Here is a 25,848-nt window from a genome sequence, read left to right as displayed (position 1 = left end):
CATCTGGCCTCACAGGTAGCCTGGAGCTAAAAGATCTACAAGAAGCTGACGCAGGTGAGAGATAGGGATTAATAGAGAGAGCCAGCTAGCTTTGTTATTTTATTGCTGATATGTTTCCTAGGTATTTATGCCTCTAGCATTTGCTGCCTTATGTAACTTATGTAACCTTAAGTACTTAATAAACTAAAATCTATTTTACTAAGTTGTTTCATTGTCTGTTGGGGACAAAGGTTCAGAATCCTGCCTAGCCATTCAGCAAGCTACCAAGTGCTCATTGAGGTCTAGTAACTTGAGGACTGAAGCTTTAATTCAGTGCCTGCAAGGGATAGAATTAAGCCTAGAGCGTCTCAGTGCCCCTTGACTGAGACACTGGCACGTATAGGGTGGTGGCAGTACTACTGAACAGGGGGCCTTGAGGGCTTTAGGGTTTGAGAACCAAGAACTCTGAGCACCCCAAACCCCCCTAAGTTTGTGACAGTGGGTTGTAGACATGTTGGGGGTGGGGACAGCTGCTATGGTCCCATTTCCTCATTCATGTATTAAGAGACATGTGTATGTGCAGGGAGGGTTGTCTGGCCACCTCTATCATGGCCCTGAAATTTGCTATTCTAATGAGTCTCAGGGCCCAATCCCATACTAGTGCTGTGCCATCGCAAACACGCCATAAAGCGCATTTGTGATGACTTTTGCACACAGAGCACTGGCAGAAAAGGCCTGTGCTGACCTGATAGCTATGAATCCAAACCAATGGCTTCCAGTGCTGGTAAGTGCAGTACCGAGCAGCACAGGGGTGGGTAGAGGGCAGAACAGAGGCTGGGAGGGGGCGGTTCAGGCCCAGGAGGGGTGCAGGGATGACGGAGGAGATCTCTGCCATATCCTAACCCGTTCTGGGCCAGAAATCCCTACATGGGACTACTCTGACTTGTGCCAGCGATTTAGCCTCATTGGGCAGGCAGGGGCTTGACATGAGTTTAAAGAACAAATGTTCTCTACCCTAAGGAGACCTCTAGCCTGCTCAGTTTCAGTGCTTGATATGGCATGGACCATGCAGCCCCGTGGTGCCATCAGATGAAGTTTGGGCTTCCTGAAGACTAGCATTTCATTGCGAGGAAGCTACTGCAATAGTAGTTTTTCACAGTAGGGACCAGTTTGTTCAGTTAGTACTAATACATCTAGCAAGTCATGGCTAGATTCCCTTTTACTTCTACTGTCTCCTGCTTTTACAGGGTTGCGATGGAAAGGCGGTGGAAGAGAGGCATAATTTTGTAGACAACTTAAGTACAATGGAAGAAATCAGGTTCAGATAAGTTTAACCAAGCAGCACAGACATAAGCTACTTAAATGACGGACAACATGGGTCCGAATGATCCTTTCATTACAACTAAGTGATGGTGGACATAGCAACTCATTTTTAAAGTTGTCATGTGGAAAACTTAGGCGGGAAGAGGGAATAATAGTGATACTAGGAAGATAATTGTCTGAATATAATTTCAGAGAAAGATAAATGGACAATTTTGGTAAGAAAGAATCTAAGGAATAGCAAAACCATCTTGCGTCCATTCCAAATCTCTCCTTTTATTTGAAAAGACTGGCATTACAATCAAAAAGGACTCAAATGGAGTGATGTACACATCATTGATGTTTCATGGTGCAACTGATGAAATCCCTGAATGGATATTGCTTCACCTTTGATTTTAAAAATTGACCTAAGAAAATTTTTAATTCCACTAATGATCACAAATGGTAAAATGAACAAAACAAAAAAAATAGAAAAATAAATTAAAACCAAACTACTGGCAAGTTTCTAATAGACATAGTGGGTTGATGACACTGGTTCCAAATGTACAATAAAGCCCACAACACTTTATTACTATGAATATTATCGTGAATGTTTTCTCATGTTGATCAACTTGCTTCAGAAGGTTGCTTTTTTTGTTTAAACTTGCATAATAAACATGCAATGAAAGAATTCTTTGTAAAGTTTTTTCTGCAGTCTTTTTTTGATACAAAGATTTCATAAAGTTGCAGTGTTGCATCAGAGCATTACCAAAATAAGTGTAAGAGATAGAGGAAGATACTGTGAATGTAGCTGAATGAGAAATAAACCTACTTTTAATCCTGAGACACGCCATAGTCTTATTAAAAAGGTGTGCACAGCCAAATCCATCCCTGGCCCCTCCAGAGAACAAAATAAATATTAGCTAGGAGGAAAGAGAGGACAAATAAAGAAAATATAAGATGTCATCATGCACTCATCTTCTGCATAGCTCAACCTACGTATAGTAAGGCACTATTTCCCCACAACTTATTGTCCACAATTATCCTTTACAGCACTCTGTGAACTACAGAGGTCCTTTCAGGATGATGAAATAAATAATGAATGTGGCTATCATATTACCCCATGTGTGTTCTTCTAGTTAAGGGAGTCATCAGGCAGTCTCAGAAAAAAAAAAAGCTGTCTGAAGTCTGTGTGTGCATGTGTTTTCATGTTATGTATGGGGATTTGTTGTGTGGGTTTTTGTTTCTTTTCTCTTCCCAGAGTTTTAAGTTCTCACAGCAAACACAGAAGAAAAAAACGACAGCTGAGTCATCAAAAAAAGCTTTGGTGCTCCAAATAGCACACTGATTAATAGATCCAGGAAATCTGGTAGATGTTCCCAAAGGAGTTAGGAGAGGTGTGAATGGTTTCTCAAAAGATGGTCCTCAACTCTAATTAAGTTGGTCTTCATACTGCTTTCGAAAGCAGTCACCAGCAGGAAAAAACTCCCAACATCGTTCCTGATACATTTTCCATACATAAGATTCCTGCAAGACACAAAGGCAAGCTATAAGTGAACAATGATCACATCTGGCAGTGCAATCCTATGTATGTCAACTCAGAAGCAAGTCCCACTGTGTACAGTGGAACTTACTCCCAGGGAAATGTGTATAGGATTACAGCCTTGATGTCTTAATTTAGATCTTTCAGCTGTTATTGCAAGTATAGATGATTTGGAAAGGATTATTATTTTTAAAATCAGCTTCTTTGTGTTGAAACATGTATCACATATAAATACTAAATAATTTACATTGTAAATAATGCATTAAAGAAAGTACTTAATAGGATATGCCAGTACCCCATAGGACACACCAGTGACATGAGCCTGATCCAGTTGGTTTGCATGTGGGCCAAGGAAGGCAGGTTACCTATTGCACTCAACAAGAAGTACCCAGTGACAGTAGTGGTTGTAGGGATGGTGAGAACACAAGGCAATGAAAGTTCTTTTGAGTGAACATGTGCTTGATTCTACTTTCTCATGTTGACAGTGCTTCAGATTCCCACATCTGACTTAGCGAATAGGTTTTGTTAGCCCCAAGAAAATTTTATTCATTGGATTTGTGCGTTTTGAGGGAAATTTTCTTCAGTTAATTTCAAATGACATCATAGACCAGCGGAGGTTATTAAGAACATAAGAACAGCTTATGAAGCTTTTGTGGGTGCCTGCAATGAGACCACTGCAAAGACAGAGATCCTCCTTTTCATTTAGTGTTTCTTTAGTAGTGCTGGATTATTACATGCAGCTTTCTGTAATTTGACCTTACCTTTTATAAGGTAAACACATGCACACACACACCTTTTATAAGAGGGTAAGGTGATATGCCTGAACAGAGTTAGTAAATATCAGAATGGAAGTGAATGCTCAGAAGTAACAAATTAATTTTACTCATATAATTTAACTTATAAGTAGTGGTACTGGTACCACTGTATTGGCAACCTTCAGTCTCGAAAGACTATGGTATCGCGCTCTGAAAGGTGGTTCTGGCACAGCGTCTAGTGTGGCTGAAAAGGCCAATCCGGGAGTGACAATCCCTTCCACACCGGGAGCAAGTGCAGTCTGTCCCTGGTCTGTCTCCCTGGCTATGGGCCTTCCTTCTTTGCCTCTTAGCCTCAGACTGTTGGCAAAGTGTCTCTTCAAACTGGGAAAGGCCATGCTGCACAGCCCACTCTGAGGAGTTGACACCAGTCATTGAGGAAAAGAGGAGAGCTCAAGCAGCATACAAGGCCTGTCCCAGTGAGCGCAACCTGCAGGTCCTCCGAACTGCTCGCAGCAAAGTCCAACAGACTGCCAGGAGATGTGCTAACGACTACTGGCTCCAGCTCTGTTCCGAGATACAGATAGCAGCTGACACGGGCAACATCAAGGGGATGTATGATGGTATCAAGCAGGCCCTAGGTCCAACACACTGGTACCAAGTCTTGTCAAGATATACCATAATATTTCCATTTTTGTCAGAAACTTTAACTTGCATTTTGCACAACATGATATTAACTCACCTGTCCAGTATGTTCTGTTTCATCTTTATTAATAAGATACATCAGGAAAAATCTAAGAAAGAGAGAAACTTAGTAAATTTGCATACCAACAGGTTGATGAGATATTCAGGACCAATCATTTTCTAAATTAGGGGTACCCAAACCCTGGCCCGGGGGCCACTTGTGGCCCTCGGGGACTCTCGATCCGACCCACAGGGAGCCCCCAGTCTCCAATGAGCTTCTGGGCCTCCGGAGACTTGCTGGAGCCCGTGCTCGCCCAACACAACTGCTCTCAGCATGAGGGCAACTGTTCTACCTCTCACGCAAGCTGTGGGATGAGAGATCCCTTCACTGCTTGCTATTTCACATCTGTGATGCCACAGCAGCGAAGGAAAGGCCAGCCTTGCTTTGTGTAAGATCTTTTATAAGTTCTGAGTTATTGCAAGACCTTCATTCATTCATATAAGTTCCATCTCTAATATATTCATTTATGTAAACCTATTCAAATTTGAAATGCACATTAATTGCTTTTTTTTCCCCGGCCCCCGACACAATGTCAGAAAGATGATGCGGCCCTCCTGCCAAAAAGTTTGGATACCCCTGTTCTAAATGAATAGAGAAAAGACTTGTATTGCATATATACAAATTGACCAACAGCTCAATCCTATTCCTTCCAGCAGTGCTGATGCAGCCAGGCCAAAAAGGCATGTACTGCATCCTGTGGAGCTGGGGAGGGGGGCAATCAGACAGCCAATAGGAGGTAAAACATTTTGCACTTGCCTCCTGGTAGGCTGTCCACTCACCAATGGGTCTCCTTGGACATATGCCATCTATTTCGGTGGCATATGTCTGAAAAAAGGGGCCAGGAGGTCTTAAAAAGAGGGGATAAGATCCAGTGTGCACCACTGCTACTGGATCCATCCCCTCCCACCTTCTCTCCTCCTCAGTTCCTCACTCTTCCCTGCCCAGAAACACTCTATCTCCCTCCCTGCCCACGGCCCACCCCTGCAACTGACTTACTGGCACTAGGGGTACCCAGTCAAGAGCTATAGACTGTTGCTTTTTGTGACACCATAAGTTGAGCTGCGCTGCCAGAATGTGAAATCTAATAGTGCAGACCAATAGTAGGGCTGGACTAAAAAATATTACATTTTTGCACCAATCTAATTAGTCGAAGGGAAGGTGACTCCCAAAAGTAAATATGATGAAAAGTAAATATGATGATTTAATAATTTTTCTCTTTGACTTTATATTATTATTTATTTAATGATTTTTTTACCCTGCCTTTCTACCACCCAATAGGGCACCCATGGTGGCATACAATAAAAAGGGACACTACAGTATAATAAAAGATTAAAACAATGTTAAAACAATAAAACCTAAAACAATAAAACAAACCAGACCCCAATGGATCATAAATTAAAATCAGATTCATTAAAAGAGTGCCAGCGGTTAAAAGCTTGTTGAAATAAACTCTTAAGGGTTTTATATACATCTTTTTGGGCTGTAAGCCCAATCCTAAGCTCAGTGCTCCAGCTTTTCGCCGGAGTGCACTGTGAAAAATGTGCCATAAGGCATGTCTGCAAGGCTTACCGCCAGACCAGCACCTGTGCTAGCCCGGCTGGGCTAGCGCCGGGTGGGCATCCATCCTCCACTGCTCAGCAGTCTCACAGACTGCTGAGCCACGGCACGGTAAGTGGGGGCGGGGAGGAGGCTTTCTGGGGAGGGGGGAGGTGTGGGGAGGGCAGAAAGAGGGTGGGCGGGAGGCATGCCAGAGGGAGGGAGCGGGAAGGCGGGAGGCGGGTCTGGTGGAGCTCTGCTCCACTGGATTCTATCTGCTTGTGCAGGGCTTGGCGCCCTACACGAACGACTTTACTTTCAGTGGTAATGTAAGTAGCCCCATTGCAGGGCTGCTTCCTTTACCTGGGAGAAGGGGATGAAAGTCCCCTTCTCCCAAGGTGCTGCCCGCAGAAGGCTGAGGAGCGCAGGATGTGGCAGGAGCTATTCTCGGCGCTGCTGCAGCTGAGTGCCCCGGGCAGCTCAGGATTGAGCTGTGTGTTGCCATAGGACATACCCCTGTAGGAGGGGAGTTCCATTTCATACACCCTTTCTAATTTATACTTCCCACACACACACAGAAGGCTCAGACTGTAGTCTACGCAAAGTATTTTATTGATGCTTCCCAACCAACACAGGCTAACTCCAAACACTGTTTTTCTCCCATCTTCTGATATTATGTGTTTGAGGACATTAAAGTACTTACAGATAATTAGCCAGGTTGTGTTCCTGTAAAGTATGTGTTTCAAAACCATGGGGCACTGTATCAAAGTAGTCATTACCTATCCCACAGATAAAGCATTTAGTCTACAAAGAATAAAGAAAATGTATGCATCATTGAAATATTCTGTAACATATTACTGAAAATATTTGTACAGGGAGGCCCCTGTATCCACGAATCCACTTATCTGCGGATTGGGTCTGTGCACACCGCCACCCAGAGACGAGGGGAGCTTTGCTCCTCTCACCTCAAGAGAGTCGTCTGAACCTTTCTGCGAAAAAACTGAGACTTTTGGTTTCTCCATGAAACCAGAAGTGCTCTTTTAATGCTTTATAAGGTATTAGGAAGCCCGGTGACATCACATCACAAACAAGGCATTAACAACATTAAAAAGGGTCCTGGACCTTTAAGAACTGCGTAGAGGGAATTTCAGCAGGTGCAGCTTGTCATCTTATCACGGATGCAGCTGCAGCTTGTAGATTGTCTGCAACAATCCTGCAGCTTGTCAGATGCAGATGACAAGCTGCACCTGCTGTAATTCCCTCCTCTACACAATTTTTAATAGTCCAGGAGTTCTAAAGTTGAAAAGTTGGCCACCCATGCTTTAAAGATAAAACCAAAGAGATAATAGATATAAGTCTCCATTATTCAAACATAGGCTTGAGAATGTCCCATTCTCTGAGCTGACAGCATTACACAATGCTAGCCTAAAGGGTAGGGCACAATGCAATGCAGACTCCGTATCCACCTGTGGCTGGCCTATATGACTCTCCATAACAATGTTCTTGTTGCCCAAGCAGCCATTTTTTCCATGTCATCCTAGGGGGACATTTAGAAATGCTGATGCAGAGTTTCTGGGACTGTACCACTTAAAAATGAAGATGAGAGACTGCATGTTTGAATCTTCTGCCATATCTAAACTCCCTGTATGCAAAAAACTAGCATGCCAGGGAAAGGCTATGCAGACTTGATCTCATCAGCATATTAGCTTTACACTGGCAGGTGATTTTTGAACTGAGGGGCCAGGGCTGGCCCAAGACATTGACACCTCGGGTGGCATCCTAAATGGTGCCAGCTTCTGCTATTTGCATCCTCCAGTGTTTTAGCTCATCATTTTCCTTCCTTCTGTATTTCTTTTTTCATTCTGTCCCCCTCTTCCTTTTCCAATCCAAGGAATGGAAAGAAGAGGAGATGCAGTGAAAGCAGGTAGGTTTAACACAAATGGAGGCCCCCCCATCTGTTGCCTGAGATAACAGTTTAAAGTGGTGCTGGCCCTGGAGGGAGCATTCAAAGATACAACTTCCAAAATGAGGCTTTAAGTTTTGTTCAATCTTGGGAACTCTGTAACAGAATTTGCTGATGCCTCCAAATAGTCAAAACAATTGGCTGGCCATTGTTTGAGTAACTGGGATGTTCCTTGTATGGATTTTTTACGAAATAACACGATATGTAATTTAAAAACAGTATTAATTAGCTCTACAATACTTTCAATTTTGTTCAATGTCAGTGTATTTGTTTGGATGTCTGACATATCTGCTACAGATAATTACAACTCAAAATGTGCTAAAATTAATAAAAGATACTTTTGAGTGAACATTCCTCACTGTCCACTAAAAGCCCACTGATACGTTATAAAAGATATTCAAACTGTAAAGACCTCTGGAAGGAGGCATTCTAGAGCTTTTCAGAATACCTCTCTGCTTTCCACATATCCTGCATTTTGGTTCATGGAGAGCATTTTTAAGAGGCTGCAGTTAGGGATCCCAACTGGGCATAAGGAAAGAAGTCAAGTAGGCAGTCAAAGCCAGACCTGTATGTATCTGGAAAGCAAGAGAGAGCCAGTGGAAATCTTCGGAGAATTCAATAGTATGCTTCCAGTGGTAATAAGTGTTTTATGATTATAAAAGACGTTACTTCCTAACCGTTAATTTTCTTTTTCCTGGGATAGTCAGTATTTCTCAGAAATCAGATGTGGCTTCTGAAAAAAGTTGCAGGGATTCCTTACCTCCATGTCTTCTTTAACTTGTTCTTGCTGATCTCGTAATTCTCCGAAGGCATCAATAATTAAACCTGGTATAAAGATAATATTTTAAAGACTGGAGCACAAAAGTGTGAGAAACTGCAGTATCAGAACCCTAAAAGCATAATATTGTTGTACATGTATCCAATCTGTGAATATTACTGAGGTGCATCTGAATCTCTGTCTCGCTTGTCATTGGTGAATCCCAAGTTCCATTGAGGTCACATGATTTGGTGGGGAAAGGGAGGCATGGATGAAAGGTGCAACTGAAGGATTTATTCTTGTGACTTCGAAAAGGTATCAAAAAATGGTGCATGACTAAACTTGCCCTTTCATTCACTATCTCTAGACAAGGGAAAACTGACCATTTGCTCATAATAGAGCCCTAGGTGTAAGCTTCCATGACTTACAGAATGTTCAGGGATCATGAGGCAGGATGTAGTTTGGTTTTATAAAATGAAAGAGAAAAAAAGGAAGGAAGAAGAGAGAAGGAATATTTTGTTCAAGGTACCAGTAGTTTATAACAAGTATGCTTGAGATTAGTGAACTGTGTGATTTAAAAGGGGGAAAAAAACTCCCATCTCTGCACATCCCATCTCTGAACTGCACAGGGGTGTTTCAGGAGGGAGGGACAAAAATACACTTTCTTACACTCCAGAACCACCCATCCCACTGGCAGCTAACCCCAAAACAGACCTTCTAGCATTGTATAGCACACCAGGGGAAGGCGCCTGGGGGGGGGTGTCATTTTCTCCTAATTCCTTCAGAAACTCCTTGCCCTATAAGGTTGGAATAGCATTACATGGCTTCTTTTCCAGGCTGGCTAGAGCCTTAAATACCAGCATTCCTCTTATAATCCTGAAATAAATGCAGGATTTTGTTGCAGATTCCACTAGTTCAGCCTAATTTGTTACTTTGGCTCCTAAATCTGCATTTGGCTATTTGGCATCATATTCAACTTTTCAAAGGCAAGAAGAGCCACTTCAGGGAATGAAACACCACCTAAGTGGAACATTGTGTTATGAACAACAGGATGACAGGCAAGGTTGGAATAGTCTTCAAGGATAGCTGATATCCTGGGCATAAGGCATACAGCAACCGGAAGCTGCTGGCATCTCCCAGATAAGAACCTGGCCTTGTGTTTCCTTTGTGAGCAAATGGGTCCAATTCAATTAAATGTTATCATTTGTTACACCTCATCAACAAAGAAGGGGATGGATTCTGGCTACACAGATGAAAGGTGGTACATACTAAAGTTAAGCCAACTTAAACTGAGTTTAATTTCATGAAATTATGAAATGTAATGCCTTCTGGTTTGAGAGGCATTTCCATTTGGAAGTAAATGCTGGGCAATTATGTTCTAAGCTCCCCCCTGTATGGCACTAGTCTATTCATTTCTTGTGCTGTGCTTTCTCAGTAAAGGTTAGCCAAGCTTAATTCCTGTGCATATGGCATAGAATAGGGAATATACTCTCAGCCATGTTTGCAAGAACAGTATAATAGAGAGCTAAGGTCTCTGATCTCAAGAAGAAAATTTTCCTTTTCTCATTCTCTCTCTTACAAAAGAAGAGTCCTTTGTTGTCACAACTATACAAAACAAATAGCAGATTAGGCTCCTTCAAAGCTTAGCATCTCTCTCTTGCCTTTTGGTATTCCCTCAGCTCTCCCCATTTACGTAACACAGAAAACACATTTTTGGAATCAGAGTGCTGAAATTTCTGGAATCAGACCTATTCTTTCCTTGGGGTCTCCAAACATTACAAGATGCTTATACCATGGGGAACATAAAGGGCAGAAGACAGAAAATAAGATAAAGATTGTTGTTGTTTTTTAAAGTTTCGTTTGTACTGTAATAGTAGCCAGTATTCACATACAGTATTTGAGCCAAGGAAAACATAGCCATATAGAATAAATACATTCTTGTATACTTGACTCTTTACATACTATATGGTTTATAAAATTCCTTATAGCAAATCCACAGCTTAAGAGTTCAAAATCCTTAATATGTACAGTTCATAAAACTATTCAATTTTATAGCTTTCTTTGTTCTTCATTTGTTCTGCCTTACAAAAGCAGCCCCTAAACTTAAATGCTTTTATTTGTTGAATCACCCAGAAAAACATTTCCAACCCCAACCCCAAATTTCCATTTTTCTTTTAGAAAAATCTTGTTTTATCCATGATTTCATGCCTCTAGCACCTTTCTCCTCAGAAGAGCCAACTGATTAACAATAGCATTTGTGCATTTTAGCAGAGCTTGGAAGATTTCCATACCAATAGAAGCCTTCTGCCTGGCTGAGATGATTCAGTCTCAAGGCCCTCAACAAAACAGTGTCTTAAAATAGAAGATGGGAAAGCATACATAAGACATATGAAAACTGCAGATTTCATACGTGGGATAGTGAGACATTTCATCACACCAAAAGTCTGAATCTTTCTTCCATGTACCAGGGCAATATGAAATTTCAGGTATCAGCAGAGAGAGGCTGCTATTGGCAATTAAACAAACACACAATATAAACTAACTCAATACTATGCTTACATACCTTGTATAATAGCTAGTAGGATAACAATTACAAAGAAGAAAAATGTAATATCAAAGATGATTCGATAAATTTCATATTCATCTCCAGCTGGATCTTCAATTTCATCACCAATTCCTCCACCAGCACGCACTCCCACGTACATGTGAAACATATAGCACTGTAAGCACACATAAAGGTTCTGATATTAAGATAGCACCTTTGGTAGAATGTACAATCTCTGTTAGGGGAGCATTTATTTTACTGTAGGAATTAGAAGTTCCAACGGAAGGAAAATGAACAGCTGATGACTGAGATCTTAGATGTTTTAAAAAGGTTCAGTGAGCACAGTCCAATCTATTAGATCAAAAAGGTTAACAGCATGAAAAACAACTAACTGAAGAAATGGTTCCATATCCAGCTAGTGGCACATGCACAAAAGTCTGCTTCAATGTCTGTAGTACCAGTGATTAGATTGGGTTGAGGGGCTCTGTTCTATTTACTCTTTCCCAGTGCTGGCTTCAGTGGACAGGCCTACCTGGGCATGTGATGGGGGCCCATGTCCACCCACAGGGCCCTGGCTGCCCCATCCTCTTATTAGTTGTTTTCATCATCACAACAGCTTCAAAATTCACTTAGGAAGATCTAGAGCAGGGGTGTCAAACATAAGTCCCAGGTGCCAGATGCGGCCCGCAGAAGCTTTTTATCCAGCCCTCAGGCTTTCAGCTGCTGAGCAATGCTCAGAGGCCCTCAGGTCTCGCTGCTGAAAGAGTGGCCCGCATGGTAACTGGGGCCATATCTTGAAATATGATCAAGTTTTGTATATTTTCTCTTCTGTCATTTGCAGCTAATGAGTTCCTACATAAGAACAGAGTGCTTATTTCTGGTTTTGACCTGCCAAATGACATCATCACTTCCGGCCCTCAGCAGGCATCCTGAATGATATCCGGCCCGCTGTATGAATAGAGTTTGATACCCCTGATCTAGAGTCACATTGTGATACTAGATTTTCCTAAATAAACTTCAAGGATGCCACAACTCTCTTGGCAGCCAAAGGAAAAACAGGCCCCTGGGAGAGTCCCCATTGGTCTTTTGGAAGGAGATGGAAAATAAAGAGCCTGGCTGGATACTACTTCTCCCTTCTGTCCAAGGACAATACAGCCAGGGTGCTCAGAGTGTTGGTGTTACCTCCATTACTGATAGCATCCTTGTTAGCTTCTGGATTTAAAAGAAAAAGGGAAGAACCCCAACTAGACACTTCTTTCTCCTTCCCTTCTCTCCCTGAGTAGTTAGGATGCCAGGGGTGGGGAGTGTGGAAAGAACAGTAACTACCTGCTCACCCACCTGTTGCCATCACTGCCATCAAGCCTGCCTACCTTGTAAGAGGGGTGGGGAAAGGAAATGAGCCGGCATGCATACCCAAGAGCCCAAAACTGCTGATTGTCCCTGACACCATCCCTGATCACTCCCTTCATATCAAAATGTTATTTTTTCTTGCTTTTTTTAGTCTCTTTTATAATTAGAGATAATTGTGCTGTCTTGCTGCTGCGGCATTCAGTCTACTGCTTTCATGCTTTGCTCCCTGAAGACACCTGATTGGCTACCATCAGAAACAGTACTTGGTGGATGTTTAGTGTGATGCAGGAAAGCTCTTCCTACATCTAGTTAGGGCCTTAGAGTTACTGTTAGGTGAATATTATTTCACCTAATATATGACATGAGATTTCTACATATGACACCTAATATATGACGTGAGATTTCTAGATCCCAATTACTGCAGCCATCAGTTTGGACAGAGTTCTGTGAAAACTTGATGCTGTCAGAAATGCCTGAAAGTGGTGTGTAGTTAATCCCGCCAGACTTGATCAAGGTCATAGGAAACTTACAGCCTAATCTTACAGAACTAGTGTTATGACAGCACAGTATGCTTTACAGGTGTTGCAAATGGTGATACACCATTTTGCACAGCTGGGCTGCTTGGGTTTTGATGGGATAGGGCTGTTAATGTGTTGGTAATTATCAGAGAAAGTTGTGTGTTAAATATAGCACTCTCCTACTGCTTATTGGTGCTTACGCTCCTGAGTTGGAGAGATGGCTTAAATGTTTTGGGTCTAGACTGTGATGAGATATTTGCTGCAAAAGAAATGGGTAGATCCAAAAATGTAATTGACTGGGGCAGTCTAAAATGTTAAAAACAAAGTATCATGAAATACCAAAATTGGGTTTATAAATGATAAAACACTATATCCTGCTCGTTTAACGAAATAACAGTGAAATTTACCTATTAAAGTGGCTGCAGAGTGCCTGTAACTGTTCTGAGTGCTTCTGTCTGTGTTTCTAATCCCCTAATTCCACATGCAGCTCTACCGCTTTCTCCTAACCAGCAGTAGAGTCTTCTGAGCATGCTCAGAAGCTGCCAAGGAAAATGAATGGAGCTCTATGGAAAATGAAACTGAGCCACACTGCATTTATTCACCAGTAGGTGTGTGCCTCAGTTCAGAGGGCACCCCCCATGGTAAGGTTGTTGGTGTTTTTTTCCCCCTGCTGTTTAAAACCAGGATTCCCTCTCAATAGCAATGCTATTGCTATGAATAACATGAATGAATTCTATGAATTCTGTGAATAATAGAAATGCTATGTTCAATTCTGTTGTTTAAGATGCTATCTTCTCAATGTTTTTTCTTTATGTTTGGCTGCATTCGGTTCATTATAGTTGTTCATTCAAGTAGCATGCAAATCTTAAACAACTCCTGTAAGTTTAATTCAAGTTGTTGACTATGTAGTTGAATGTAGCTATGCTCTTCAGGTTGTGTGCGTGTTATGCCTGTGGTTATATCGGCTGAGAGACACAGACATCCCACCTATATGACAGTGATTACACTGGATAAAAATGCTTTAAAATGTTAATTTGGAATAAATACATGTAACACTGCTTTCAGCCTTTTTTTAGGATAACACTGAAATTCATGAAAAAATAAAACCATATTAGACTGCCCCTAGTGATTGTGGATAGTATCATCAATGTGCTGCTGATTGCCAGGGACCCCAAAACACACTGCTTTGAGTTCAATGAAAGGCAGGATATAATGGTGGGCGAGAGCAGAAAGAGGAGGTTGGACAACTTCAGCTGGCTACTCCAATGCGATGCACAAAGAGATTATGGATTTGAGAGGTAAAACAAGGAATAATTTGCTTTCAGAACCAAATGGAGTGCGTCAGTGTACTTAAAGGACTCAATGAATTGAAAGAGGGGACTATAGCATTCTGAATCTGGGATCAAGTATTAGAATATCATCTTGGATGTCAGTAATATAGAAAACAAAGCCTAAACAGTCTGTTGTTTGGGGACACCAAACAAATTCTTCTTACTGCCAAGCAAGGTGATGGGATTGTTGTTAGATTACATCCAATCTTACAAAATTTCTCTGTCGGTCTTCAGCCCTTACATATATCTTCAGCACTTCCAAAAAAGTGGGGGGGGGGGGGGAGTGTGTGCGTCTTATGGAGCGAATACTGGGGGCAAGGTCCGCACCGGGGGCAAGGTCCTCATTTGCACAGGCGCCACAGGGGGAGGGCAGGCGGAGAACAAAGGGGGCAAGGTCCGCATCGGGGGCAAGGTCCTCATTTGCGCAGGCACCACAGGGGGAGGGCAGGCTTACTTTAAACGTAAGTTTTCCTCCTCTAAAAACTAGGTGCGTCTTATGGTCAGGTGGGTCTTATGGAGTGAAAAATACGATAATATTCTTTAATTCTTCCTGGTAGTCTTTCAGGAATCTGAACTATTAGTGATTGTTTTACAGTGAATTTTAATAAAGCACTATCACAGGAAAGAATAATTTTACAGATAAGAGGGTTTTTTAAGGTCAACATTTGTTGTATAACAACACTGAAATCTTAATCTAGTGAAATATAAGAGAGTATTTGAAGCCTCCACACTCTGGAGTCTCCATACTTTTACATGAAGAAAAGTCAACACATGAAGAAGCATCACCCCAGCTTGCTTGCATTAGCAGTATCCAATAAGATCAAGTAGTAATGATATCTATATTTGACTTCAAGATACTGTAGTAGCAGGATCTGCAAATTACATTTACTTCCTGTAAACCTGTATAACTTTCTTCTACCTTTGTTTAATTTTGTTTAATTTATTTGTTTTAATTTATTTATTTATTTAATTTATTTATCTTAATTTATTTGTTTAATTTATATTAATAGGACCTTCTTGTTGTCTGAATAGGAATGTAAACAGTCTGTCTGCAATAATCATACTGTTATCAGTTAATATGACCGGGACCAATAATGACATTAAGTTTGCAGTCCTACGCACACTTCCTTGGTAGTATGCCCCACTGAACACAGTGAAACGTACTTCTGAGTAAACTTGCATAGTATTGCATTGTCACAACAGACATGAAGAATCAGACTTACCGTTAGCATATCATCGCATTTCATATCTGGCATATCTCCATCTTCACTCTTGTTGTAGAATTTCCGAAAAAAATTGAATGCGACTACCGTGTACAGGTAAACTACCACTGCCAGCAATCCCACTGTCAGCACAAGCTAGAACATGATATAATATAGGAATCAGTTGTACAGCAATATGACTGGAAGGAATAAAGACAGTTAACTTTCTTTACTGAATGCTGCACATGCTGAAGTTTCCTTTCTAATTGAAAGGGAAAGATAAGTCATAACAAGTGGACTGCAGACATCGGTTTAAATAGTGGCTTGCTTCATCAGCACCAAGAACTTATGTTGCAAAGACAAGCAAAGATCTCACTATACACACAGTTCTCACACACACATGCATTAAGCTTCTTTGGAATGCCTATGCTGATTTTAATTAATATACTATCCAAGATAGCTGCCATCTGGGCACATTAGCAGAATCCTGAATGAACCATAAGGCAAAGCAGGATGACCCATCCCCTTAGAAGGACAGAGAGCAAAATATTTTCCCTATGGTGCCCCAGTGGCTGCTCTGGGAGAAGGATGGCTAATACTGCCATCCTGGGTGTTGATGACACCAAAATGGTCCTTTACCTATCGTGTGGTTTCAATAGTCCATACAAGTGATGTGCTCTATATGAGCACTCATGAAGGGAGGGCAAGAAAGAAAGTTGGCTGACTGGATTGCTCTCTAGTAAGGAGAGAGGCAAAGAATCAAAACTTGGGGCAAAGAATCAAAACTTTACATATAGTCTAATGGGTTCCGAGCTATCTGAGACAGATCAGGAGAGAGATCTTGGGGTCCTTGTGGACAGCTTGATGAAAGTGTTGACCCAATGTGCGGTGGTAGTGAAGAGGGCTAATTCCATGCTTGGGATCATTAGGAAAGGCATTAAGAATAAGATAGCTAATATTGTAATGCCGTTGTACAAATTGATGGTAAGGCCACACCTGGACTATTGCGTTCAGTTCTGGTCGCCACATCTCAAAAAGGATATAGTGGAGATTGAAAAGGTGCAAAAGAGAGCAACCAAAATGGGCTGGGGCACTTTCCTTATGAAGAAAGACTACAGCATTTGAGCCTCTTCAGTCTAGAAAAGATGTGCCTGAGGGGGGACATGATTGAAACATACGTACAAAATTATGCAGGGGCTGGATAGAGCAGATAGAGAGATGCTCTTTTCCCTCTCACATAACACCAGAACCAGAGGACATCCACTAAAGTTGAGTGTTAGGAAAGTTAGGACAGAAAGAAGAAAATATTTCTTTACTCAGCGTGAAATTAGTTTGTGGAACTCTTTGTCACAGGAAGTAGTGATGGCATCTTGCCTGAATGCCTTTAAGAGGGAATTGGACAAATTTCTGGAGCAGAATTTCATTACGGGTTACAAGTCATAGTCGGTATGTGCAAGCTCTTGGTTTTAGAGGCAGGCAGGCAGGCAGGCAGGTTTTAGAGGGGAGTGCACCGGGGCGCAGATTGTGTCTGTTGTCTTGTGTGCTCCCTGGGGCATTGGTGGGCCACTGTGAGATACAGGAAGCTGGACTAGATGGGCCTTTGACCTGATCCAGCAGGGCTCTTCTTATGTTCTTATGTAAGAAGAGAACCAAGGGAAAGGAGGAGGAATTGGGTGACAGTTGCAACCTCTTCCCCTCTCCATGAGGACACAAGAACCCTGGAGGCAGAAAGCTACAGTTCAAAATTTTAAGAGGCGATCTGAGAAAAACTCTCTCCTCCAAAGAGGTGCCCCAGCCCCATTAATCAATTAGGTCGTTCTCTTCTTCACCTTTTTCAGTTCCGTTATATCTTTTTTGAGATGTGGCAACCATCTGTGGTGACCAGAACAGGACACAATATTCCTGTTGTGGCCTTTCCCTTGATTTGTGGTATGGCATAAAAATATTGGCAGTTTTATTCTCAATCCTTTTTTAATGATCCAGAGCATGGAACTGGCCTTTTTTTTTGCAGCCTCACAGTGGTCAACACTTTCATTGAGCTGTCCATCATCATCCCAAGATCTCTCTCCCGATCTGTCACTGATAGCTCAGAACCATCACCTTTTATATGAAGTTTTGATTTCTTGCCTCAATGTACATCACTTTACTTTTACTTACATTGAAGCACATCTGCCATTTTGCGCCCAGTCTCCCAGTTTGGAGAGCTTGTTTTTGAACTCTTCATGATCTATTATAGATTTCATGACCTGGAAAGTTTTAGTGTCTTCCACAAAGTTGGGCATGGTCCCCAGACTGATCCCTTGTCATGATCCCAAGACATTGCATTTCACCTATCTCAATTTATAGAACATTTATAGAATTGTTTCACCTTGTACACTACTATAGTGACAGAAGGTCAGTTCTGTACTATTAATAACAGAAGGACAGACACATTACCTGTTTCCCATTATGGGTCACTGATGACAGAATAGTTCGTAGTGTTTTGAATCCCATTGCTATGTCAAGGAGGTGAGCAGCAAAGAAAAAGTTGTTGTAATGCCCAAGAATCGACATGGTCATATACCAGGCGAGGTAAAGAAAAGACTTAAGAGGAAAAAAATAAAACAAGATTAGAAAATAGGAAAATATTGTAATTTTGACTAATTGGGCTCAGCGGCTTATAAGATTAAGCATCACAGTGCCCTGGGCCTGGTCATAACGGTTGCCAGATAGAGGCAAACACTGCATTTCTCAAAGTTAAATTATTTTTGTTTACTGTATATATCGTATAAGTCTATCTCATAGATAAGTCAAAGGCATATTTTAAGCAAAAAACAATAGAATTTGCTATGATTTGTGCATAACTCAAGGGTAAAACTTTGGGGTGTATGAAATTCTTTGAAAATTACTTATCAGGAATTGTTCGGAGGTAGCAACAGAAAGCAAACAAAAAAATGGAACAATTTTACATTCTTCTGAGGCAGCCCAGAAATGGAGCTATTCTCCAGATGGGAAGGAAGAGAGATGAAGGCGCTTCTGAGATTTGTAGGCTTAGTGAGGAATACAATATAGTACTTCCACAGCAGCAGCCCTTATAAACACTACAATTCCCAGAAGTACCTTCTCTTACTACAGTCATGCACCACAACAACAAGGATCAGGATTGTGATCACTGTCGTCAAGCGGGGCTTGACGCAATCCGGACCATCCGCAGGGAAGGGGATGCTTCCTTCTCTAGATTGTGAGCCCTTTTGGGACAGGGAGCCATTTAGTTATTTGATTTTTCTCTGTAAACCGCTTTGTGAACTTTTAGTTGAAAAGCGGTATATAAATACTGTTAATAATAAATAATAATGCCCCTCCCCTCCAGATGGTCGTCTGAGCTTCACAGAGGCAGTGCACGACCGCATGCTGCCTCTTCGGAGCTCAGACTAAGGGAATTCCCGTCTCTCGCAAGACTTCCAGTTTCACAGAGGAAACTGGAAATCACAAGAGAGACGTGATTTCCCTCAGTCTGAGCCTTGAAGAGGCAGCGCTTGGATGTGAGCTGCCTCTGGGAGGCTGAGACAACCCTCTGGAGGGGAGGGGAGCAGTGCATCCCCTTCCCTGCAGAGGGTTCGGATTGCGTCAAGCCCCGCTTGACGACAGGGATCATGATCCCTCGCTTTTGGAGTGTTGGGGTGTGTGCCCCCGACAACCATGTGACCACACATGGCCATCAGTTATGCGATCCCTGCATAAGCCGGAAGGTCTCAAAGCAGCACACACCTGTATTTTTCTATGCTGGATCAGAACAAGGTAACATGGCTCCTTTTTTGTTTGGTTGGTTTCTGTGGCTGCCTTTGCAAGTCAGGCATGTCACTTCCAGGTTCCTCCCTTTTCCTCCTCCAATCTGCTATCTTGCAATTCCCCAGCAGATTGTCAGCTGTCCTCTCTCTACAGCAACTCCAGACTCCCTAGGTCAGTGTTTCTCAAAATGTGGGTTGGGAACCACTAGATGGGTCGTGAACCAATTTCAGTTGGGTCCCCATTCATTTCAATATTCTATTTGTAATATATTAGACTTATTGCTACCCTGGTATGTGATTGCATTTGGTGAAATGTTACAGACCTGTACTTTTAACAAGCTACTCTGTATATGCTTTTAACAATGGGACTTACTCCTGGATAAATGTGGGTAGGATTGCAGCCTAGGATTGTTAAAAAAATTCCTGCTTGATGATGCCATTTCGGGTCATGACATCACATCCGGTGGGTTCTGACAGATTCTCATTCTAAAAAGTGGGTCCCGGTGCTAAATGTGTGAGAACCACTGCCCTAGGTTATTTTGGTCAACTCTCCATTCTCATGCTCTTCTGTGTGTGTTCTTCTGGGTGACAGCACAATTTTATATAAATATGAACTGTTTTGTTTTGCTAGTTAATGTTTTTATATTTAAGTTTGTTCATATAAGTGGCAATTTCGTATAAGTATCAACAGCTTTATAATTGTATGCTATTCGTTTAATTCAGTTTATCAATATTTTGTATTGATTTTAGTCATACACTTCTGTGTCTCCTTTTATTCTTATGGTACCATTCTGTGAGGTGAGGTGAATCATGACCAACTACTACAAGATCCCTGGGTGCACATGTCAAGTACATGTAAATGTGCAATCCATGTCGGAAGTCCTCTTCAGAATGCAGAAGAAAGTACAGAGGCCTCTCAGGATCATGCCACACTACTCCTGCTACCACAAAAGATGTGCATCCTTAGGTGCATCCCTCTCATGTTCACCTTTGTTGATAGTGATGAACATGAGCATGGGGAGAATTTTTCCTTATAATTGTGACTCTGGAATGTTCCGGAATCACAATCACGAGGAGAAATTTTCTCTGCATTCAGGATTCGTTGCTGCAGACAAACACTGAAAGTGAGGGAAAACAAGACTAAGCACATGCAATTTTCAGTGGTGGAAGGGCTCTCATAATTTCCCACAGACTGGATAATGTCTGAAGATGGCTTGTATCATCCTTCCAAGTGATAAGGAGAATTACGTTGCTCATCATATGTAGATCTATGATGAAATATATAGTGGAATGGTAGGCTTCATCGGTGCAGAGTCTTGGCATAGCAAATCATAAGTTTTCAAACTTGCTGTTTAAAATATTCAAAGCTTACAGTATAAACAAATATTCTGCTTCAGTGCTCCAATTTGTAGGCAATGGTAGGAACTTACATTATCAGTGAAAACAACTCCTAATTTCCACATCTGATACTTTACATCAATGGAATTCAGGCTGCAAAGACACAGAAGGAAATAAAACAACATTCAATATGTAAGGAGTACTGTACCTCATTCTAAAGCCATTTCTGAACAACGTTGCATATACGCAACAGGGACCAAATGTGTATATCTGTGGGATGGACAAAAATGGGTTTTAAATAAGAATCCATCAGTAATACTTTGTTTGTTTTATATCCGTTAATGTTTTAGAATTTATATAGAGGATTTATAGATTCCAATTCCTGCCATTACGGTGGGATTTTCCATATAGGGGAGAATCTAGAAGGTACTCGGATAAACAGTCTCCTTATGCTCTTGTCCTATAAGGGGCTAAAGAAATGTGGAACAAAAGGCTTATGTAAGAATATTTAGCAACAGGAGTAGGTTTAAATGTAGCACAGTCTGCAGTGTAGCATTAAATGTAGCATAGCCTACAAATGTAATGCACATCCAAAATCTAGAAGAATTCAAAGAGTCTAAATCATAGAATTCAACAGAAGAAGCTGTTAGCCAAAAGACACACTCATAAGACACATGCTCTGAAAGAGACACATGCTTTTTTACATGTTGTATAGAGCAAGATTGTAATGAGCAACAGCAGGAGATTTCATCCCCTGCTTGTGGGGAAATTTTCACTGTGTTTATTTGCTGACCATTATTATTGTTAATTTCAAGTCATGACTATTACTGAAAATAATTTTGTCATATATTTTGTGGGGGTGTCAAAAATTTATGAGCTCCAGGTGTCAATGACCTAGCTATGGCTCTGGTCCCAACTGGAACCATGGTGGCAGGTGAAGAATGAAGTATGATATCACTGTGTCCCACATGCTGTTTTAAGACAGAAAACTAAAAAGGAAACAACTGCAGCAATTCACACATAATACTTCGTTTGATCCTAGGTGTGAATTCAGTAAGACAGCTGAATTCTACACAAACTCCCAGCTATGAGAAATTTCTCACACCAGCTTTATTCAAGGAATGGTGTAAGTGTTATTGACATCACGAAAGCTTATTTAGGTGAAGCAGATTGATATCTGGTCAAGTAGATACCATCAGATACCAACTCATTATAACAGTAATTCTTTAAAAGCACAAAAAAGGATAGGCTCAATAACAAACGGAAGAAGTTTTTTAAAGCATTAAAAAAACCTTACACAGCTGATAAAGAACTATCTTTTTTGGGTTTCTTTTTTTCTCGGGCATCACTGAAATCCAAAGCAGCTTTGTCCATTCCAAGTAATTCACTGATTCTGTCCCTGCCATAGAATTCTCCATATTTATCCATTACCTAAAGGTTAAAAGAAAGGAAGTGATTGTAATTCCTACTCCTGTTTTATAAGGCTTATAAAACATGTTATTTTTAGTGTGAAGCCATTATTTTACTACAACAATTACAACGCAATTAAGATGAAATACTAAAATATTAAATGGATTTATCATTGATCTGGCCATTTGTTGATACAGCACATAGGTAAAGTTTAAGAACTTCTAACTCACACAGATACAGCCATCCTTGCTCATGAATTGGGATCTGCTCCCAACATAGGCAACAGCCATCAGCTAAATGGGTTGTGACAAGTTGCTTATAAAAAATTGTAAAGATAACTTACTCTGACTTTATAATTAATTATGTTTACAAGAAGTTGTCAAACCCATATGTAAATGTAGTTTATTTGTATCTATTACAGAAACTTTGTAATTAAGATAAAAATCCTTAGTGTAAGGTGACATCAATTGTCTCTTCAAATAACTTCATGAAGAAAACATTAAAATAAATGTAGCATACACAAATAGTGATGAACACATGTTCTTGCAAACATGAACAAATGCTTCTGCTTGGAGAAAAGAATTTCTTCATGTTGTAGTTAAGGTGCAAGCATAGTGCTCCTGAATGACCTTCTGCGACATTTAACAGGTAATCATTCTCAGACCATACCAATGTGTCTGTTAGATGAGAAGAACGGGGAAGGAAGCACTGGAGCCCAGTTTAAGTGCTGAAATGTCTCAGAGCCAATGTAAGTACAGACTGTGCACATTAACTACTAGATACTGCTTATTATGATACAAAATTACATGTAATTCAATAATAAGTGTAATAAATAATAAATAATAAATGTGTTACCTTTCTTTTCACAAACTTGTCCCAATAATTGTTAGGAAATGACCTAAAGATACAAAGGATATTATGTTTACATGTAAAGCATCACTAAGATATTGCCAGAGCGTGCAGCTCATCAGTAGGGTAGAACACTTTTTGCATGTAGAAGGCCTGGCAGCCTCAGACAGGACAGAGAAATATTCAAATATGAAACCCTAAAGAGCCCCTGCCAGCCTGTTGATCATAATGAGCTGGACAAACCAGTGTACAGAACAAGGCAACTTCCAAATAAGAACAAGGCTTTTTTCTGATTTGCAAATATATAGATCATTCTATTGAAGAACTCTATTGAGTTCTTACTAAAGAACTGCATGCATATAAACTTCACGCACCAGTCAAACGTGAAAGGATTTTTTACTAGAAAAAGGTATTCTGTTCATCTGTGATGCCACTAATGACCTAAAGGCCACCACCATCTTTTGCCTGGAACAAAAGAAGGAAGGACAAAGGGCTTGCTTGGATTCCCCCAATGATTCCTTGATATTTAGTCTCCCCCAACAGGCAGTAAACTACATCATGGTATTTTGCAAGAGGCAAGACTCTATTCCTGTTCAGGCGTGTGACCATGAAAAGATGTCAAGTTCAGAGTTGGGCTAGGACAGGGGTGCCCAAACCCTGGCCCTGGGGCCACTTGCAGCCCTCAAGGACTCCCAATGCGGCCCTCAGGGAGCTCCCAGTCTCCAATGAGCCTCTGGCCCTCCAGAGACTTGCTGGAGCCCACACTGGTCCAAAGCAACTGCTCTCAGCGTGAGGGAGATTGTTTGACCTCTCACGTAAGCTGTGGGGTGAGGGCTCGCTCCACTGCTTGCTGTTTCACGTCTTGTGATGCAATAGTGGCAGCAAAGTAAAGGCCAGCCTTGCTTTGTGCAAGGCCTTTTATAGGCCTTGAGCTATTGCAAGACCTTCATTCATTCATATAAGTTCATCTTTAATATATTCATTTATGTAAATTTATGTAAATTTATTCAAATTTCAAATGTAAATTTATTCTTTTTTTCCACTGCCCCCGACACAGTGTCAGAGAGATGATGTGGCCCTCCTGCGAAAAACTTTGGACACCCCTGGGCTAGGATGATAATAATAATAATAATAATAATAATAATAACAACTCTGTATTTATATACCGCCTTTCTGGTCATCGGATTACTCCTCTGACTTTATTTAAGGCGGTTTACATAGTCAGGCGTTTCTAAATCCCTCAAGGGGATTTTTACAATCATAGAGGTTCTCTCTTTCAAAAACCAACAACATTTCAGAATGGATCTTCCTGGTTTGGTCTCACTTCTGGCCTCCAGTTCTCCCACGCAGGCTGACAAGCAGCTCCATCTCTCACATGGAGGGCAGCCAAGACGCTTCTTGCTCATACCAAGAGCAGGTGGAAACACTCAGCTCGGCTTGTCAGCTGCTTCAAGGTCTCGCCGTTCTCAGCCGTTCAGGGAGCTGCTGGTGTCCTTGAACTGGCGACCTTCTGATGTTATGTTCGGGCTAATGGTGGCTCTACCCTCTAGACCAGACTCTACCCTCCTGCCCGGGGTGGCTCTACCCTCCTGCCCTAGGTTAGTATGTTTCCTTCTAAAACTAGAGCTATAAGAATCTAACTTCCTTCGAAAAAGCAGGCATCAATCTTATTCCTTTCTTGAATACAACTATACCAAAATGCTTTCCTGTCCACTGTTAGACCGGGTTATCAAGAGAGACAAGGTCACATATGCACTATAGTTATAGTTATAATATAGTTATATTAGTATACTTGTTATAGTAGTTCCACATAACTTAGCAACTTGAAATATGGTACACATTTAGCTTCGATGAGGAATTATTTCCAACTGCTACTGGACGTTCATCCCCCAAATCCATGTTGTGGTGGTGGAACTCCCACATCCAGTACTGTACCTCATACAAAGCTTGGTTTGCTTTATACTGGAGTGCTGATCTCTATCATGAAGTGCAATCAATATCTTGAGTTTTGTCTATAAAAAGTCTCTCAGGTTTTTCTAGCAATCAGAATGTCTAATGGACAGCCCAATCCTAACTAGCACTGGTGCAGTGGGGCTGCATCTTGTCCTCATTAGGAGCAGGCTGGAGGTCTTTCAGGGTAAGGGAATATTTCCCTCCTTATGCCCCAAGTAATCCAAGCAGCCCTGTGTAGGGTGCTCAGGCTCTGAAGGTAGGATAGGATACGGCGGAGGCCTGCTCTGCTGATCCTGCCCCCTCTTTGGCTGTATCTGCCCCCATTCTGCCTTTCCCCTGCCCAGAAACACCCTCTCTCCACCTCTGATCCGCCCTTCCGCTGCCACTCTGCCACAAGGCGTGACTTTTACCTCCACCAGCAGCGGAGGGGTGTTGCAGCATCGGTGGGGCAGCACAGGCCTACCTGCTGGCACGGCTTACTCTCTGGGTGCTGCAATTGTGCTTTATGGCATGTTTGCGACACACTCTGCTGGCGCAGCAGCCACTGCGTTGGTGGAGAAGCAAGATAGGATTGTGCTGTAAATTTAACTTTTCTGGGGAGTAAAATTATTTTAACTCTTCTGGGATATATTTCATCTCCTCCTTTGGGGGGAGGAATGTAAAAATGTCATGTTTTTGTTTTTCTCATAATAATTAGTATGTTTCGGGTTATGGATGTATCAATTTTGGTTTTCTACCTAATTTGATGCTTCTTCACATGAACCCGCTAACTGGTTAAGAGGCACTTTTTCAAGTGGGTGCTCCTCTTTTATTTAGCAGGGGGAGAGTAACTGGCCCACCTCACCCCAGCAGTGTCTTTTCTAGTGGCTGTCTGCTGGTGTTGCATCTTTTTAGATTGTGAGCCCTTTTGGGACAGGGAGCCATTAGATATTTGATTTTCTCTGTAAACCACTTCGTGAACTTTTTGTTGAAAAGCGGTATATAAATACTGTTGTTGTTGTTGTTGTTGTT

At 41.5% G+C, this 25,848-nt stretch overlaps 1 protein-coding gene across 10 annotated transcripts in view; it reads right to left on the bottom strand.

The window, feature by feature from the left end:
- Positions 1–1,555: 1,555 nt before the first annotated feature.
- Positions 1,556–25,848, bottom strand: part of RYR2 (ryanodine receptor 2) — a 383,349-nt gene continuing 359,056 nt past the window's right edge. For all 10 annotated transcript variants that reach the window (XM_066617218.1, XM_066617226.1, XM_066617235.1 and 7 more), the window contains 10 exons: positions 22,891–22,933; positions 21,923–22,056; positions 20,718–20,778; positions 17,957–18,103; positions 15,542–15,676; positions 11,138–11,294; positions 8,578–8,642; positions 6,558–6,658; positions 4,316–4,367; positions 1,556–2,805 (listed from right to left, as the gene is read on the bottom strand). In XM_066617218.1, coding sequence (XP_066473315.1) covers positions 2,710–2,805; positions 4,316–4,367; positions 6,558–6,658; positions 8,578–8,642; positions 11,138–11,294; positions 15,542–15,676; positions 17,957–18,103; positions 20,718–20,778; positions 21,923–22,056; positions 22,891–22,933 — 991 coding nt within the window. In that variant the 3' untranslated portion in view covers positions 1,556–2,709. The remainder of the gene's footprint in view (positions 2,806–4,315; positions 4,368–6,557; positions 6,659–8,577; positions 8,643–11,137; positions 11,295–15,541; positions 15,677–17,956; positions 18,104–20,717; positions 20,779–21,922; positions 22,057–22,890; positions 22,934–25,848) is intronic.

Source organism: Tiliqua scincoides, chromosome 1, assembly GCF_035046505.1.
Source record: "Tiliqua scincoides isolate rTilSci1 chromosome 1, rTilSci1.hap2, whole genome shotgun sequence".
Lineage (NCBI taxonomy): Eukaryota > Metazoa > Chordata > Lepidosauria > Squamata > Scincidae > Tiliqua > Tiliqua scincoides.
This window is presented reverse-complemented; position numbering and strand designations above follow the sequence as displayed.